The following is an 18,468-nucleotide window of genomic DNA, read 5'->3' as shown; positions in this document are numbered from 1 at the left end:
TTTATCTGCAATATTTCTGGACATATTGTGTAGAACAGTCAATCAAAGTGTAACAGCAGCAAAATTGGTGGTAAATTTGGTCAGAAAATTTTTAAAAAATATTAAAAGATCAGCATCTTAGCATCTAAGAAGGTTACATAAATGACCCACTTATCCATTCTACGTCCACCACACATATTGTATACATTTTGTTCATTTTTGATGGAAACAGAGCCCAATTCACCACCAAAATTCTGCACATACTTATTTCACAGCATATCCAACTACATGAGGGATTATGGGTTTTAAAACACTTGGAGCTTGTATGTGGCGCAGTTTTAGCTCAGAAAACTTGGCATTTTCAAGGTCTTTCCAAGTTGTCTTTCTTAGGCTACATCCATCAAAACACAGCCTCCACGTAGGGTTCAGAACTTTCTGGAGGAAGCTAATCCAACTGGAATCATCCTGTGCGGCTACGTGCTCCAAGAAGTAGAAGGCTCCACCCTAGAAAGTGAAAGATACCAGAGAATCAAAAATAATCCATTCGCATTGTTAAATGTCTATATATTTTATGTAAAGGTGAATATCAAGTCACTCGTTCCCTTTCTCCGACTTTGGCACCCAGCCTCCTATATGATGCAAAGTGCACTTTGCAGGAACGTTACACCAGGTTGAACTTGAGTCTGTCTTCATAGCTGTGACAAAGATTTTGGTACATACTCCGTCCAATTGAAATATGGGCAGCCTCCCAGTGGAAGACCTGGAGCTTTCTCTGTGTATGCTATGGGCCAATGAATCCTGTTATTTGCAACTGTGTACAGGATTGCACCTTACCTTTACCTATCATTAGCCTCCCGAATCACCTAGTATAACCAGATAATGGAAGAGGACAGGCAGCTATGCAGAATATTACAGAAAATATTTATACTAAGTGATGAGTGCCCTTTGTCATAAAGTGGTTAAATTCCAGTACTCATCCTTTACTAGCTCTGCCAGAAGGCTGTACCATCTACCAACCTCTCAGTAAAAAAACAAAAAAATCCTTATATACCGTAATGTGTAAGCCTCTGGCCCTCTAATTACATACTTGCCAACCTTTGCTTCAGGGGTCCCAGGAAATAAAGGGAGGGGAACCTAAAGTAAACAGGGTTATGTGGCCGCTGTGTGGCTCTATTTACTTTAAGCACAACCTCCTTATGTCCCCAACTGTCTGGAGCTCATTTACCAGCATTTAGGCTCTGAAACATACACAGCAATGCTGCCGGTGCACAGTGTAATGCATTGTGCATAGGCAGTATTTTTACGCCGGGACAGACCCAAATTTGGTGGAAGAAACAACAAAACGGGACTGTCTCTGCAAATTCAGGACTGTTGGCAGATATGTAGTTATAGACTAACAGCTTCTTCAAGCATTTCTCCTCCTTTGAAATCTACTTCCCTCTTGAAAATTCCAGCATATTTCTCTCTGGTGAAACATTACATAAACATCTATTAAAAAGAAACAAAAGGGTTAATGTGAATTCCTGCTTAGCTACTAGCAGAAGGCACAAGAAGAATATGAAGTCTTGTCTGGTGCCAGAATCCTGTAATAACTTTTGGCAACAGCACAGCAGTGCAATGACCGATCCCTCTTGAGCCAAAACAGTACAGAAGGACAAATTGCAAAGCCCCATCACCAGGTTCTTGCACTTTACCTTTAACCCTTTGAGTGCCATGGATCAACATTAAAAACTGCTTACATATTAACTAGGGAAACTTTTATTTTTTAAACTTCTAGCAATATAGGTAGATGTTTAAACTATTTATAGATACCTAGTTTGAGGGAATCTTGCATCTCATCACATTGTAATTGTAAAACTACCAAACAAAATGATAAAATAATAAATACTTTTATTAAATGTTCCGGTAGTGAATTTAACAATTACATGTAGATTCACATACGCGCACAAAGTCCATATAGGCGACAGTATGCACCATATTGCAGTTTGGCACACATAAGAAGGGGTTAAATTACGGTAAAGAAACAATATGGGTAAAAAAAAAAAATACCCCTTTCCATAACTATGCCATTCTATTTGCACCCCTAGTACACTACCATTTGTAGGCTTTTACTGCCATCATAATCCTTCTGGTTCAGAGTGATGGGAATTATTTATCATAACAGTTAATCAGTTTACCTTTTTATTTTATATATATATATATATATATATATATATATATATATATATATATATATATAAAATGTTCCTGTGTTTATTTTTTGTGTAATGGGGGAATGTGTGACATCACAGTAACCTATCTGGCAGGGGCAGTTAACAGAGATCAGACATATTACTTTCCAGGAAGCTTACAAGCTGGCTACACGCTGCCTTTTTTCCCTGTTAAATACATTTGTTTTCATGGTAGCAAGAAGCCATACTAGGCCCCACGGACAGATATCTGCCTATGAAAAGCTATTGAGAATAGACATGATATGTTATAAACAGGTTTTTGTTGCGTTGTATTTTGTTATAAATAAAGTTATTTGTTTCCGAGGATTAGAGTAGATACATGTATCACCCCCTCCCCCAGACACGACGTGGGCCTTTGTCCAGCCCTACTTAACTCTTTCCGAGACTCCTGCACTTCGCACAAATCAGTCATATATGATTCCTGAAAATAGGTACTCAGGACGTGTCTTATTATTTTAATGCAGGAAGCTGTTGGAGAGAATAAATACGTTTGTTCAAAGTCAGAGACCGGCAGCCACAGTTCAAGGACAAAGCACTTTAACAGCTTATATTGCAGTGCATCCTGTGGATTAACCGCTCCAAGTCAACAATACATTTTACACGGCAGCAGATTGCGTGAGACTTACTGGTCTGAGCACCCTCTGCACTTCCTTCAGCACTTTTGGCGTGTTTGGCACCGAGCACACCAACAAGGTACAGACAACCACATCCATAGAGTTATCAGCCACTTGGCTCATGTTGTCCGCGGACGCTACCAGAAAACGATCAAATTTAAGGTGATCACACTTTGCTTGGCTTTCACTCAAAAACGACTGGAAATTTGGGTTAAGGTCCATACAGGTCACTCTACAGCCATCTGGGTAGAATTTGAAGTTGGCCCCAGTACCGCAGCCAATCTCAAGTAGTGTGAGTTCCTTCAAAGAACTGGCGAAATCACTGACATTACTGAAGAGGTCCTTTTTAATTTGTTCCATAGATTTGTTATACATATCAGTTAGTTTACACAGCAAGTAAGGAAATATCTTCTTGACCATCTTGTCCCAAATCCCAAGACAGTTAAGGACATAGATTGGCAACGCCAGGAGAAATAGGCACGACTGTAAAAGGAGTATGGCCACAGCCATTGTTCTGCGACCGCTGCTTGCAGTGACTATAGAGACTGACCGCGTTACTTCGAGTGTTAAGTTCAGGGAGAGTTCTCTAATTAAGATCCTCCCACCCTCAGGGTAGAGCCAACATGCAAGGATCGGTTTACAAGGAGTTTGCTGCAAACAATGTGGCTGCATGTTTATCCATTGGCGTGACCACGGGGGTCGCAGCCTCTATGGGGCCCGGTGCAACCCCTTCTTCCTGTCTCCTCGTGCCGGTATAACATTGTTTAGAAAGGGCCCTTCCGACCCAGGCAGCACCGATCCAGGTCGGAAGGGCCTTTTCTAAACTATTTTGAACTGGCACGGTGAGACAGGAGCGTATCGGGGGTCATGTGACCCCGCGGTGAAACAGGCAGCTCGCACAGTAAGCCTCAGGAGCGGTGAGAGGTAAGCGGGGGCGTTAGGGAGGTGGGATGTATGTATACACATGGGTGTGTGTGTGTGTGTGTGCGCGCGCGCGTGTGTGTGAGCATACATGGATGTGTACTTGTGTGTGTGAGAGCATACATGGATGTTTACTTGTGTGTGTGTGTGAGCGAGCATGACATGTGTACTTGTGTGTATGAGAGCATGGATGTGTACTTGTGTGTGTGAGCATACATGGATGTATATTTGTGTGTGTGAGCGAGCATGGATGTGTACTTGTGTGTGTGAGCATACATGGATGTATATTTGTGTGTGTGAGCGAGCATGGATATGTACTTGTGTGCGTGTGAGCATAGATGTGTACTTGTGTGTGTGTGAGCATAGATGTGTACTGTGTGTACGTATGGATGTGTAAGTGGGGTGAGATGGAGTGTGTGTTAGTATGAGTAAGTGTGTGCAATTTGTGCGTTTAAATATGTTTTATGTTGGAAGGAGGGGGGGCAAGGTTCAAAGAAGGCACAGACTAGCTGTTAAAGTTGGGGCCCCCTGGGGTTTGCGGTAACTGGAATGAGTCCTTTACATCGCTGTGGAGGAATTTCAGCCCACTCTTTATGGAAGAATTGTTTTAATTTAACCACATTATAGATTTTTGAGCAAGAACTGACTAGGCCACTCCAAACCCAGAGTTCTGTTTCTTTTGAGCCATTGAGTGGTGGACTTGCTTGTGTGCTTCGGATGATTGTCCTGCTGCGTAACCCAACTGCGCTTAAGCTTTAGGTCACAGACTGATGGCCGGACATTCCCCTTCAGCATTTTCTGGTAGAGAGCAGAAATAATGGTTCTATTAAATATTTCAAGTCACTTAGGTCCTTGTGGGTTCTTCGTTGACCTCCTGGATAAGTCTTCGATGTAGGTCGTCCATTCCTGGGAAGGTTCACCACTGTTCCAATTTTTCTCCATTTCTAGATAATGGCTCTGACTGTGGTTTGCTGGAGACCCAGAGCCTTAGAAATGGCTTTAAACTCCAGACTGATAGATGTTAATGACTGTTTCTCATCGGTTCTTGAATTTCTTTGAATCGTTGCATCATGAGTTGCATTTTCACTTTGGAAGTCAGGTTCTATTTAATTGATGTTTAGATTCAGCAGAGCTGGCAGTAAACATAGCTGGGTTTGTATAGTGAAATGTAATCTAAGTACCAATTACATTTGGTTAATTGGTTGATTTAGGAGGCAATTACTTTTTAAAATAGGGCCAGGTAGGGTTGGATAGCATCTTATCCTTCTATACATGAAATCATAATTTAAAAACTGCATTGGTTGTTTACTATGGTTATCTTTTAATATTGAAATAAGTTTAATGATCTGAAGCACTTAAGCGTGACAAATTTGCAAAAAGTAGAATATATATATATGTGTGTGTGTAAAATGCATTGCCTGAATTTGTATGCACGCTATTTGAACAAAAGTATTGGGACACCTGGCCAGGGACTTTTATGACATCGCATCTTAAATACATAGACATTAATATGCAGTTGCCCCCCATTTGCAGCTATAACAGCTTCCACTCTTCTGGGAAGGCTTTCCACAAGATTTGGGAGTGTTTCTTTCAGCTGCATAATTTTACATAAAATATTAATACAATATGTATTAAATAATATGCAAGGTTACATACATATTAACCTGTTAAAACCTTCATGACATTCTATGCCAGGGCCCACCGCTACCCAACAGTTCCCAGTTCCTTGTAAACCGGCATTTATATTCCACGCACCGGAAGTCTGAGATCAAGCGAGACTTCCATTATGAATGGATTCCTTGCATTCTTAATGAACGTGAGGCTCGTGTTTTGAGTATTATCTAACAGCTGGCTGGATCGCTGTGAAGGATGGTTTCCCATGCAGGGGACTGCCATTCATACTCCCCCACATCTTAACATGGCAACGTTATCTTGCAAGATTTTCTTTATGAATGGATGCCTCGCGTTCTCAATGAACACAATGGTGCATTCATGCCTCAGAAAAAGTAAAATAAATTAAATAATAAAATAAGCTTAAAAAATGTACCAACAGGTTGACATCTGATCTATATATAAGCTGGCTGGCACACTGAAAAATGGATCCCTGCTGTCATGCAGGGATCAGAAATTATTGCACAGCGGGGGCGTGGCTAGCACTCGATGGAACTGCACGTGTAGCTGCTGAGCTCCGAGGCTTTCTTTCTTTTAAACTCCTAAAAGGGTGCCGATTTCCAGCATGGGCAAGCAATCGAGGACCGCGTCTACTCCTAAACCCTCCGGGACTAAGGAGAAGCACTCTAACACCTCGGTCCGGTCGTTTTTCAACACTTTTACGGAGGCAGACAATCGGGGCCTACCTGACAAGATGGCGTCGCCGCCGCTGAGTCCGCGGAGTGCTCGCTCCGGATCGCCCTCCGTGGCCGATTCAGATACCCTACTGCCCTCGCAAGTACATACCTCATGGCAGGATGCGGTGAAGGATCTGCCTACTAAAGCGGAGATGTCTGATTTGTTCCGCTCGGCACTTTCTGGTGTCCGCGAAGACCTGCATGATATAAAAGAAAACCTTTCGCAACTTGGCGACCGCGTGGTCGCTTTGGAGGACGAGCGGGAGAAAGTTCACACTACACTAGATGAGATCTCAGCAACGGTCTCCCATCAGCACGACACAATTTCGAGGCTGCTACGACAGATGGAAGACCTTGAAAGACAGGGGCCGGAGGTCTAACCTTCGTATCAGGGGCCTCCCGGAGTCTTCTTCCTGCGGACATAATGTCCACGCTCACATCCATTTTCAACAAGCTTCTGGACAGATCGGAGGACTCTGCAATTGTGCTTGACCGGGCTCATAGGGCGCTCCGACCCAGAGGCCCTGACGCACAACCGCCACGAGACATAATTTGTTGCTTCCATGAATATCGTACCAAGGAGCTGATTCTCCAAAAATGCAGATCGAAGACACCTATCCAGTATGAGGGCCATAACATCTCTATTTTCCAGGATTTATCACCCATCACACTACAGACGAGACGGATGTTGCGCCCACTTACCTCCCTGCTCCACGAAGGGTCCATTCCTTATCAGTGGGGATTTCCTTTCGCCCTGATAGCCCGTAAGGGTACTCAGACGGTGATCTTACGCCATCCTGTGGATTTACCCGGCTTCCTGACCTCGCAGGACCTCCCTCCTCTGGACCTGCCGGAGTGGTCGTCTTCACTGCGTGGACCGTCCATCTCGCTGCTGCCGAAATCCGGCTGGTCATCTCTGCCGCAACGCCGCCAACATCGCAGAAGGGTCTCCCAGATGGACGGGGGAAAGGACTGACCGCTGCTGCCTGTGTTAGCTGGTATTTTTGCTTCCCTGTGCCAGGCGGCTTGACCCGCTGTCGCTCCTCCATGAGGACTGTTGAGTATTCTCTGCTGAACTTTCCGACGCCTTTTCGTTTTGCTTTGAGTGTTCGTTTGCCCTTTTTTTTTTTTTTTTTTTTTTGTTCAAGGGTCTGTGGGCTCATGCCCTATCATGCACTTACTCCGTGCCTTATGGTCACTTACCTTACACACTCCTACACACATTCACTTAGGATTCGTTCGACCCTATAGCTACTCACCCTTCTTTCGTGTTTTTTTTTTCACTCGAAAGCCTCCCTCGGGGCGCACGTATCTTTGCACCACTACATCTTTTTATTGTTTTCTAATACACCGTTTTGTTATTTTACTGATATCTGATGAAGATGCATGTTTTGTGGTTTGGTAGTCTCCCCCCAGAGCCTACCACACAGGGCTCCTTTGGACCCTGCTGTGTGGTCTATGTCCATTTTGTTGGTCATGTTGCTCATTGGTCGATGCTACAGCATCCAGCTCTTATTATCTTAATAAGAGATTGTTTTCGTTTATTACTTGTTGATTTGTTTTTTGCTCCAATACTATTGCTCCTGCTGCTCTTTACTATTGGTTATCTTGTGATGCTCTTACCCTTCCACGGTCCTGCCAGTCTCAATACATATGGCGCTTGATCCTATTACATTGATTTCCCTCAATATTAGGGGCCTTAACAAACCCGAACAGAGGTCCAAACTATTTGCTGAACTCCGTCGCACTAAATCCAGAATAGCTTTTATTCAAGAAACACATTTCAAGGTCACTAAGGAACCCAAATTGACTAACAATCACTTCACCACCTCATTTACATCTAGTAGCCCGGATTCTAAATCCAAAGGGGTGGCTATCCTCTTGCACAAACACTTGCCCTTTCGCATGTTGGATCGCTGGCAGGACTCTGAAGGCAGGTGTATTTTTATTAAGGGGTTTTTGGGTACTCATAAGGTTACCTTCGCAAACATTTATGCCCCGAATTGTTGCCAATCTAAATTTATGGTTCTGGTCTTGAAGAAATTGATGGACTTCCAGGAGGGTTTGACGGTTTTAGGGGGCGACTTCAACATGACTTTCCTCCCGTTACTTGACAATTCCTCTGGTACTTCGTCTATCCCCCATACTCAGATTAACCGGGTCAAGCGGCTGTTACATATGGCGCAGCTTATTGACGCTTGGCGGACACAACACCCTACTACTAGGGACTACACATATTATTCTGCCCTACATGACCGTTATACCCGTATTGACTCCCTTTTCCTCTCCCATCACCACCTCCCCACCCTTCACACCACATCTATTGGCCCTCGTGTGCTCAGCGATCATGCAGATCGTTATGACCATTAAACTGGCTTCGTTCCCTGTTCGGCCCTGGTTGTGGCGTCTGAACGAAAATATTCTTTCTGACCCGGCGCTTTCCTCGGAGGTGGCTGACCATTTACGCCTTTATTTTTCCGAAAACTCTACCCCTGGGATGCCCTTGCCCACCATCTGGGAAGCCCATAAGGCCGTGGTGCGTGGGAAGTTTATACAACTCGGCTCTCGGCTTAAAAGGAACGCGTTAGCCGCCACTCTTGACTTAATTAGGAAAATAGCGGAGCTAGAAACACTGCATAAGTCCCTTCGTGACCCCGCTCTTCTGACCCAACTTGATTCTCTGCGGGCCCAATTGGCTTCTCTTACAAATCATCGCCTTAAGCGGCAGTTTCTTTTGACTAAGCGGCATTTCTATGAATACGGGGATAAGCCCGGAAAGCTGTTGGCTAGGGCGCTTAGAGTGCAGACTGCTAAACATTTTATAGCTCGGGTACGCACGTCCGCTGGTACTCATGTTTCCTCCACACCTGAGATCGCGGAATGCTTCCGCAAGTATTACCAGGATCTCTACAATTTGCCTTCCGTCCGGGACTCCTGTCCTGACTTTCAGACGGTCCTTGATAGTTATTTAGATAAACACTTACCGTGCCCCTTACGTCCAGAGGAATCAGACCTTCTCAACTCTCCTATTACACTGGAAGAGGTCAGGGTTGCTATTAAGTCTACCAAGCAAGGTAGATGTCCGGGACAGGATGGCTTGCCGATTACTTATTATAAAAAATTTCTCCCTATCCTAGGCCCGCATTTGGTAACTACATTTAACTCCCTTACTTCGGGCTCCCACTTTGATCCTCGGTCTAACATGGCGCATATTTCTCTGATTCTGAAGCCAAATAAACCCGCTGACGCCTGTGGTAGCTATCGCCCCATTTCATTACTTAACTCAGATGTTAAATTACTGGCAAAAATCTTGGCAATGCGGTTGTCGCCCTACGTGCCCCGCTTTATTCATAGGGATCAGGTGGGCTTCGTCCCCGGGAGGGAGGCCAGGGATAACACCACAAAGGTCATTGACCTTATTAATTTCGCTAACCGTAATAATCTCCCTCTTACCCTGGCTTCGCTCGACGCCGAGAAAGCTTTCGACAGGGTGTCCTGGCCTTACCTCTTTCGTGTCCTGGAACGTCTGAGACTTGGCGTCACTTTCTCGGTTGGGTTAGGGCCCTATATCATGACCCTACGGCGTTGATTAAGGTTAACGGGCTCGTGTCACGCCAGGTCACTCTGTCGAATGGCACTAGGCAGGGCTGCCCACTCTCGCCTCTGCTCTTTGTGCTGGGGATGGAGCCCTTGGCAAACGCTATCCGGGCAAACGCTTCCATCTCGGGCGTTTCTGTGGCTGGGGTTCAACATAAACTGGCAGTTTACGCAGACGATATGCTGTGTATCAATACTGACCCTATGGCTTCCCTCTCCCACTTGCTACAGGAGTTGCGAACCTTTGGTTCGCTCTCCAATTATAAAATCAATCTCGCTAAATCGGAGATGCTGTGTTGCAATGTCCCGGCGGACTTGCTGGCGGATTTGTCGCATCATTTTCCGTTCAGGGTGTGTGCCCGTGCCCTTCTTACCTGGGTTTGCAGATTCCTGGGGACCTTTCCCTTCTTTTTTCGCTGAACTTTGCCCCTTTACTTACCTCTGTTTCGTCCGACATGCGGAGGTGGGATTACACACACGTCTCTTGGTTCGGTAGGGTGGCCGTTGTTAAAATGAATATTCTCCCCAGATTCCTATACCTCTTCCAGACCCTGCCCATTTTTCTCCCTCGTTCGTTTTTTAAGACCTGTCACCAGGTTTTTCGCTCTTATGTTTGGTGCTCTTGGTCTCCTAGACTCTCCCATGCCCACTTAATTAGACCAAAACTCAAAGGGGGTTTGGGGTTGCCGGATTTGGAGAAATATTGGCAGGCGGCCCACCTCCGCAGGATTGTGGAGTGGTCCCTTACGGTGCCTAAACAATGGCTGGAGATTGAGGAGTCGTTGGTGGGTATCTCTCTTTCTTGCCTTCCTTGGTTGCTAGATCCCAAAAAGCATTTTGTGGCTGGGGTGTCGCTTGCTGTCGGCGCTACTCTGCGAGTGTTTACCAGGATTTTGAAGGAGGGCGGTTTGTCCTCCAATCCTGGTCCCCTCTATCCGATTGTCCCTAACCCTGACTTTCCTCTCAGTATGTCTGTCCACCGGTCCCCTTTGCAGCCCTCCCTCCCGTGGTGTGATGTGGGTGGCAGGTTTGTATCCGCCGAGATTTTTTATGGTAAACAATCACTATCTCCGGCCGAACTCCTGTTTTATATTCAAGCCCGCCACTTTGTGTTGTCTATCCCCAAGACTCCCCTTTTGTCCCGGCCGTTGTCTGCTTTCGAGACACTTTGCACCTCCTCTAAAGAAGCCCCGCACCTGCTTTCTGTACTCTATGCCTTGCTGTTGGACTCGGCCTCCAGATCGAAACCCTATTTTTTGAGCTTGTGGGAGGGGGATCTTTCGGTTGCGCCATCCCCCCAAGACTGGGATGGGGTTTTTTTTGCCACTCATCGGGGCTCCATCTCCAGCAGAATACAGGAGTGTTCATACAAGCTTTTAACGAGGTGGTATAGGACTCCCGTGGACCTTCACAGGTTCTTCCCCTCAGTCTCTGACGTTTGTTGGAGGTGCGGTTCCGACAGGGGGACGTTGTACCACATATGGTGGCTGTGTCCAGCGATTCAACCCTTCTGGCAGGTGGTGTTACGGGTAGTGGAGCGTGTGGGTGGCATGGATCTGTTGGCTAAGCCGGAAGCAGCCCTGTTGCATCTTACCTCGCTCTCACCGCAGGCTTATAAACGCACACTCACCGTACATCTCCTCAATGCGGCCAAGGCCGTGATACCCGTATTTTGGCGTACCCCCACCCCTCCTTCGATCGCGTTGTGGCTCCAGAGGGTGCAGTTTCTTGAACACATGGAGGACTTGGTGTGGTCATCCAGGGGTAGGGGTTACCAGCATGCCCGGCGTTGGTTTTGGTGGCATGAATTTGTTGCCTCCGCAGACTTTAGGGTCATTCTGGGTCAGTGCCTTCCAGCTACTCCTCCCCCCCAGTTCTCCTCCCTAGTGTCTGTTCCCTTCCATTGCCATGGTGACAGGTAGGGCTGGTTGACGTTTTGGGGTCCCGGGTTTACTTTTCGGTTTCTTTCTTTCTACACGGAATATCTTCTCTCGGTCTTCATGTGTTCTAGATAACGGCAAGTCAGTTCCACATTGTTTCTGCTGTCCCACTGTGCTATGGTTTTGTCGCCTCCTCGCTTTAGGTGCATATACTTACCCAGAGCAACTGTTTGCGGAGCTGTTTGGTTTGGTTTGAATTTGTTTTCTCTCTGTATTTTTTCTTTTCCTTGGCTCCGTTTCTTCGATGTCCTTAACTCATATTGCCACCTATTCTTATGCCTTGTTTTACGCACCGCTCTACCTCTGGTTGCTGAGCTGGACATGCCAGGTGGCACCCCTGCTTTTCTCTATTCAGAATCGGAGAACTCCTGTTACGGTCTAGTCTGTATCATTTGCGCCACTTTAATGTTTTTACTGTGAACCTTTGTACCTTTGCGTGGTGCGCTACTTACTGTCATTTATTGTATATGCTTGTGTATCGTACATGTTCTCTGTATTTTACACTGTTTAATAAACGGAGAATGGTTAAGAAATTATTGCACAGCCAGCCAACCCCCCTCCACCTGCAGGAAAAATCAATACAATAAATCACAAATAAAACACAAATAAGAAAAAGTACCCCACACCCACATTTTCTTTAAGAAATAGGCTGATGAATGGGAATTACAACTCACATCACCCTCAGCCAAACTGATAAGGGGGTTGGGAGCTATGGCTCACAAAAGTGAGTCCGAGAGAAAAGCAAAAGGCTGGCATACTTGTATCTTTTTCCTCTAAACTGTGTTTGTATAGTATATCATCATTGAACTGTGCTGTCGCGAGTGAAATGAGCGCGTCATATAAAAAAAACAACTATATAAAAACCTATGCATGTGGGTTATTTCTGTAATCTAGAGTTGCAGCAGAATACATTTTGTTTGGTTTTTCTGCAGTTACATGTAATCTATGCAAACAATCCTATATTAAACTGTATATGATGGCTAAGGTGTCCCTTTAAGTGTGTCACTAAGACCAAACTAAAAGGCCATTTAATTGCTCCCAGGGTCCAGTTAGTCTCTTAAGACAAATTACAGAATTGTACAACATATTACCCACAGACTGATTTTCTTTTTGTGAACATATACACCGTAAATCTTGGTGTGGCAACCCTTGTGTGATGGCGTCCTGCTGCAGCGGTTATGGTTTTATTTTCTGAGGGGCCCCTTGGACTAATGGTAGATTATATAACGTAATAATGCGGAGTTCATGCTGTGAATTACAATATGGGATATTCCTTATTCCCGGATAAAAAGATTGCCTGTTCCATTCATAGACTCAATGCTTACTTCTGTTCTGCTTTTTTGAATTTAACCATTTGGAACTCTGTGGGCTGAAGTATCTGGATGTTAAAGAAAAAATATCAAAGAAGAATAACATGAGTTCGCAAGGCAACAGATGGTATAAAACTTACCGGTCTGAGCACTCTTTGTACTTCCTCCAACACCTTTGGTGTGTTTGGCACTGAGCATACCAACAAGGTACAGACAACCACATCCACGGAGTTATCTGCCACTTGGCTCATGTCGTCCGCGGACGCTACCAGAAAACGATCAAACTTAAGGTGATCACACTTTGCCTGGCTTTTGCTCAGAAACGACTGGAAATTTGGATTCAGGTCCACGCAGGTCACTCTACATCCATCTGGATAGAATTTGAAGTTAGCACCAGTACCGCAGCCAATCTCAAGAAGAGTGAGCTTCTTTGAGGAGCTTGAGAAGTCACTAAGGTTACTGAAGAGGTCCTTTTTAATCTCCTCGGTGGATTTGTTATACAAGTCAGTAAACCAAGCCATAAAATAAGGAAACATTTTCTTAACTATGGATTCCCAAATTCCGAGACAGTTAAGGACATAGATAGGCAATGCCAGAAGAAATACCAAGAGCTGTAGAAGGAGTATAGCTACAGACATGGTTTTGGGAGGCAGGTACCGCTGCTTGCGGTGACTTGGCAGACTGATCACAGATCTGTTTATCGAGTAGATTCTTTTTTCCAGTTCTCTGTGGAGGATCCACCCACACGCTAACGTATTGCAGAGAAGAGCAAAAGTTTTAAAAAATAGTAACCCTGTAGTTACTACAGGGCCCTCTTCTCCTTTTGTACCAATTTGTCTTTGTTATTTTAAATTTATCCTACCGACTCCGATTGTTGGGGCTACATAAATAAATGTAATGTAATTGCTGTTGAATTCTACGTTTCTGTGTTTTTAATAATCAAGCCTCTTGAGCACACATTCATACGTGCAAATACATGTGTATAAAAACATATCATATGCAGTTATTATGTAATGTATTACATGTAATGTATTTCATTTGTTTTTAGGTGAAAAATAGAGTTATGGGCATAGATGTATATGCACATACACAACACGTGTAAGCATTTACACATGTACAAACTATAGCCAAATACACATATATATGAGCATATGCATGCATACAAATACACGTATGGATGCATATATGATGCACCTAATAGTATTGACACAGAACAGATTCTTGGAAACTGTCACAGTTATCAGATAACCTAACACATAGGGTGTGCAAGGGTTAACAATATCACTCACTAACACTCCACAAATACCACACCAGACTGGTAATACGCTTCCACCACCAAGCAGGGGAGGGCTGGCTGCCTACGCCCTGGGGGGCAAGTCTAGTCAGGTGGCCCATTGCGCCACCGAATCAGCCCGCCATCCATGCCCATCTTTTCCTAATTTCCTAACACATGTTGATGTGATGGGATTGGGAGTACGTCAGTACACTAAAAAAAAGTAATCATACACGGGACGCCTGAAGCCACAATTTAACACAACTAATCCTTTTTAATAAAATATGCAGATTGAAATAGATTAAATAACACAAAACCTTCACTTTTCTGCTGACTGATTTCTGGGCCTAGAAAATTTTGTGACTATAGTTCAATTTATTCCTACAGAAAGTAAAGTGCGAGGAAACAGATGATCAAATACACACCAGGACAGGCTCTGCCACACCGACACCCAAACACACACACACCAGTACAAGCTCTGCCATACCGACACACCAAACACACACACCAGGACAGGCTCTGCCACACCGACACCCAAACACACACACACACACACACACACCAGGACAGGCTCTGCCACACCGACACCTGAACACACACATACCAGGACAGGCTCTGCCACACCGACACCCAAACACACACCCACAACAGGACAGGCTCTGACACACCGACACACATATACACACCAGGACAGGCCCTGTCACACTGATACCCAGACACACACACCAGGACAGGCTCTGACACCCATCAGACGGGCTAAGCTACAACAATAATAAAAAAAAGTATTTTCCACACTGCTTTGTCATTGACCCACCTTTTAGTGTTTTTGCCCCGTTTTGTGTAAAGGCCCAGTTGCTACCCTTGTGTATTGATGACACCAGGATAGAAAAAATGCTGCCCTGCAGTATGGGGGATGTATATCTGACTAGTTTGTTCCTTCCATGAGTCTATAAATCCCCCATACTGCAGGGCAGCATTTTATCTGGGCGGGTCAGCAGAATCTAAAAGCTATATGCGTTCTGGAAAACATGGCCAATGCAGTCACCTTAATGCGCCCACACCCTTGGTATTGCCCCCAGCTAGCCCCACATTGTATATGTATCCCACCGCCCAGCCCCCCCTTCAGTTTAGATTTATGTGATGCCCCCAGCCAGCACCCTCTCGTGAATTAATGCCCCCCCCTTAGCACCCAGATTCCACTCACAGGATCTGCCCAACACCCATAATGGAAGCATAGGACTTCCCACCTTTGCCCCCAAACAACCTGCCTGTGGTATCCTCAAACAGCCTCCCTGTGCAATGCTTTCCCTCCACTTACACATCCATGCAATCACACACGTATTCATTAATTATTCACATTAATTAATTTCCTCATTTACAGATGCTAATAATTTAGAGATACTCATTCATTCACTCATTGACAGATACTAATTCATTTCCTCAATCACGCATTCTTATTCATACCACCTCCCCCACCCCTTTACATGAACTGCAGATCACTCTGTGACTCTGCTGGTTTCCTGCGTGTCCTTGGTGGAACAAGAGACGCTGCTCGCACAGCGAGCAACGCACAGGTAAGTGCCAGGGCCCCTGTGCAAGTGATCGCGGGGGTTGCGACCCCTGCGATCACGGTTAATGCAGGCTTTTGTCCTGCAACGTTTTATTAACATTTAGGGCGGCCTGGGGGGCAATTGCCCCCGGCCCAGCCCGGCCCTGAGCATGGATGTGTAAGTGGGGTGAGATGGAGTGTGTGTTAATGAGCATGAGTAAGTGTGTGGCACAGACTAGCTGTTGAAGTTGGGGGCCCGGGTAATTTTTGCATCTAGTTACGCCCCTTCATTCATCCACTCTATAATGTCTGTTAAGCAACTTTTGATGAGGTATGTCTGGTCTATAGTATCTGGGGCAAAGAGAGATGTAGAGTTGTGTGTCATCTGCGTAGCAATGATATCTTATGCTATGTCGCCTAATGACGCCCCTTAGTGGTAGCAAGTAGATTGCGAATAGCATGGGAGACAAGATGTAACTTTTTAGAACTTCTGCAGGCTAATTCTTTTGGAACCGATGAGCATGATCCAGATGTTGCTCTCTGTAATCTATCAGTGTGGAAAGATTTAAATCAGTTGACTGTGACTCTTGCACCACAGATGTAGTTTAAGCGCTCTATTACAATCCCATGGTCAATGATGTGTATCTGTTTTATCAATCGTTAATTAAAAAACACATTGATGATTCAATTTAGTTTCTTATTAACTATTAAAATTGATCATTTCTGGTAAGAAATGCTTCAATTTGTACTGATTTGTTATTTGTTCTATATGTTTGCATATTTTTCCTTTTCTTCCAAAAGTAAAAAAGCCATTCTGCATCTCTCGGTTTTTGTATTTCATAGTTTTCTGTGTGTGATTGGCCACTGTCAAGATGTTGTCCTTTAAAAGGTATATGAATTTAGATTTCTTTTTGTTAGATTTTTGTAGGCCAGTTTTTTTCTGCACAAAATATGTTCAGCTATGCCAGTACGTTTTCTGCTTACTCACTCACACTAAGCAGTTGTATTTGCACTAAGTGACATGCTGAAACACGATTATCAAGCAATAAAAAATATTCTGAATGTTTGTCTTAAAGGGACAGTCTGATGTCCCATACAGCTCCTCCAATGAAAGATGCATATTAAAGTACATTGCAAATACCTTAATATGCATTTGTTAACCTGTAAAAAAATAAATAAAAACACTTATCTTTAGGAGGATCATCTAAAGGGCTACAGCTCACCTCCTCATTCAGAGCTTAACCCTTTCAGTATGAGGATTTTTTCCGTACTTCAAATACCAGAGCAATTTTACTACCGTGTTTCCCCGATAGTAAGACACCCCCGATTGTAAGACGTATCGGGAGTTTCAGAGGGGTCGGCTAATATAAGCCGTACCCCGAAAGTAAGACATATGTCTTACTTTCGGGGAAACACGGGGGATTTGCCTACGGCCTACGGCCGCATTAACGCAGGGCATAAGGGGCGCCTGCCCCTTAGGCCCGCCGCACCTGCGACCGGGTCCGCCACTCTAAGGGGCCGGGAAGTCCCCACCAAGGCCGGCCTTACGTGTCTGCGGCCGCACAGGATTTAAATTAAAACATCGGGGTTTTTTTTTAACTTTATTTAACATCCTCCATGTTAAATAAAGTTAAAAAAACTTTATTTAACATGGAGGATGTTAAATAAAGTTTTTTTTAACTTTATTTAACATGGAGGATGTTAAATAAAGTTGAAAAAAACCCCCGATGTTTTTATTTAAACCCTGTGCGGCCGCAGACCCCTAAGGCCGGCCCCTTAGAGCAGGGCCGACCTTTGGGGTGTGCGACCGCACAGGGCGCCACACTCCAGGGGGTGCCAACCTGCGGCACCCGGCACCCCTCCAGAGACGGACAGTAATGTCCGCCGCTGGAGGAGCAGGCTCGCAAGGGAGCGGTATCGGAGGTCTTTAACAGACCTCCGGCTCCCTTGAGTGATTTTAAGCCGGGTTCAACCCGGCTTAAGATCACTCAAGGGAGCCGGAGGTCTGTTAATGACCTCCGATACCGCTCCCTTGTGATCACCGCGGCAACAGCTGTTGTGCGCCGGGGTTTCTTGTCAGATCCCGGCGCACAACACTGAAGCCGCGCCCACCGCTGTCCGTGCCCTCTGACCCGGAAGGAGACAAGAACTGAAGAAGAGGAGCGAAGAGGAGGAAAAGAAGCTGAAAGAAGAAAGGAAAGGTAGGAAAGCATTAAGTGAGAGTGGATTGGTGTATATGTGTGTGGATTAGTGTATATGTGTGTGGATTAGTGTATATGTGTGTGGATTTGTGTATACGTGTGGATTGGTGTATATGTTAATTTTATGGTTAAAAAAAAAATTGGACAATTTTTTCCCAATATAGGACATACCCCGAAAGTAAGACATAGTGGGGCTTTTAGGGATAAAAAGAAAGTAAGACACTGTCTTACTTTCGGGGAAACACGGTATATTTAGGTTCCTGTGTATAGTGTACCCATGTAAACGATATATTGTTTTTTTCAAGGAGACATTGACTTTTGATACCATAGTTACACGCTTAGCCTAAAATGTTCTATGAGTTATTTGGTATAAACTAGTAAAACAGAAAAAAATCCATATTTTTCATATATTTTCTTCTGAAAAATAGTTAAATTGGCAGAAAATATAAAAATTCAGGTGTTTTGAATATTCCTTAGTTATATACAATTTTCATACTTCCTTATG

At 44.7% G+C, this 18,468-nt stretch overlaps 2 protein-coding genes across 3 annotated transcripts; both read right to left on the bottom strand.

Annotated features, from left to right (window-relative positions):
• Positions 1-243: 243 nt before the first annotated feature.
• On the bottom strand, positions 244-3,334 carry LOC149285258 (thiol S-methyltransferase TMT1A-like). 2 transcript variants are annotated; one of them, XM_089495651.1, is made up of 2 exons: positions 2,813-3,334; positions 244-483 (listed from the first exon to the last, which is right to left on the bottom strand). In XM_089495651.1, the coding sequence occupies exons 1-2, from the start codon at positions 3,332-3,334 to the stop codon at positions 244-246; spliced, it is 762 nt and encodes a 253-aa protein (XP_089351777.1). The 2 variants fall into 2 exon arrangements, with proteins under 2 accessions (XP_089351777.1, XP_089351778.1); XM_089495652.1 differs by having other exon boundaries at positions 2,837-3,334.
• A 6,368-nt stretch (positions 3,335-9,702) lies between these two features.
• LOC149285257 (thiol S-methyltransferase TMT1B-like) lies at positions 9,703-13,578 on the bottom strand. The gene is made up of 2 exons (XM_089495611.1): positions 13,081-13,578; positions 9,703-9,849 (listed from the first exon to the last, which is right to left on the bottom strand). The coding sequence occupies exons 1-2, from the start codon at positions 13,576-13,578 to the stop codon at positions 9,703-9,705; spliced, it is 645 nt and encodes a 214-aa protein (XP_089351737.1).
• Between the last annotated feature and the right edge of the window lie 4,890 nt (positions 13,579-18,468).

Source organism: Sceloporus occidentalis, unplaced genomic scaffold, assembly GCF_023333645.1.
Source record: "Sceloporus occidentalis isolate IW3139 unplaced genomic scaffold, rSceOcc1.0.p SCAF_82, whole genome shotgun sequence".
NCBI lineage: Eukaryota > Metazoa > Chordata > Lepidosauria > Squamata > Phrynosomatidae > Sceloporus > Sceloporus occidentalis.
Note: the sequence above shows the minus strand (reverse complement) of the source record. Positions and strands in the feature narration are given on the sequence as shown.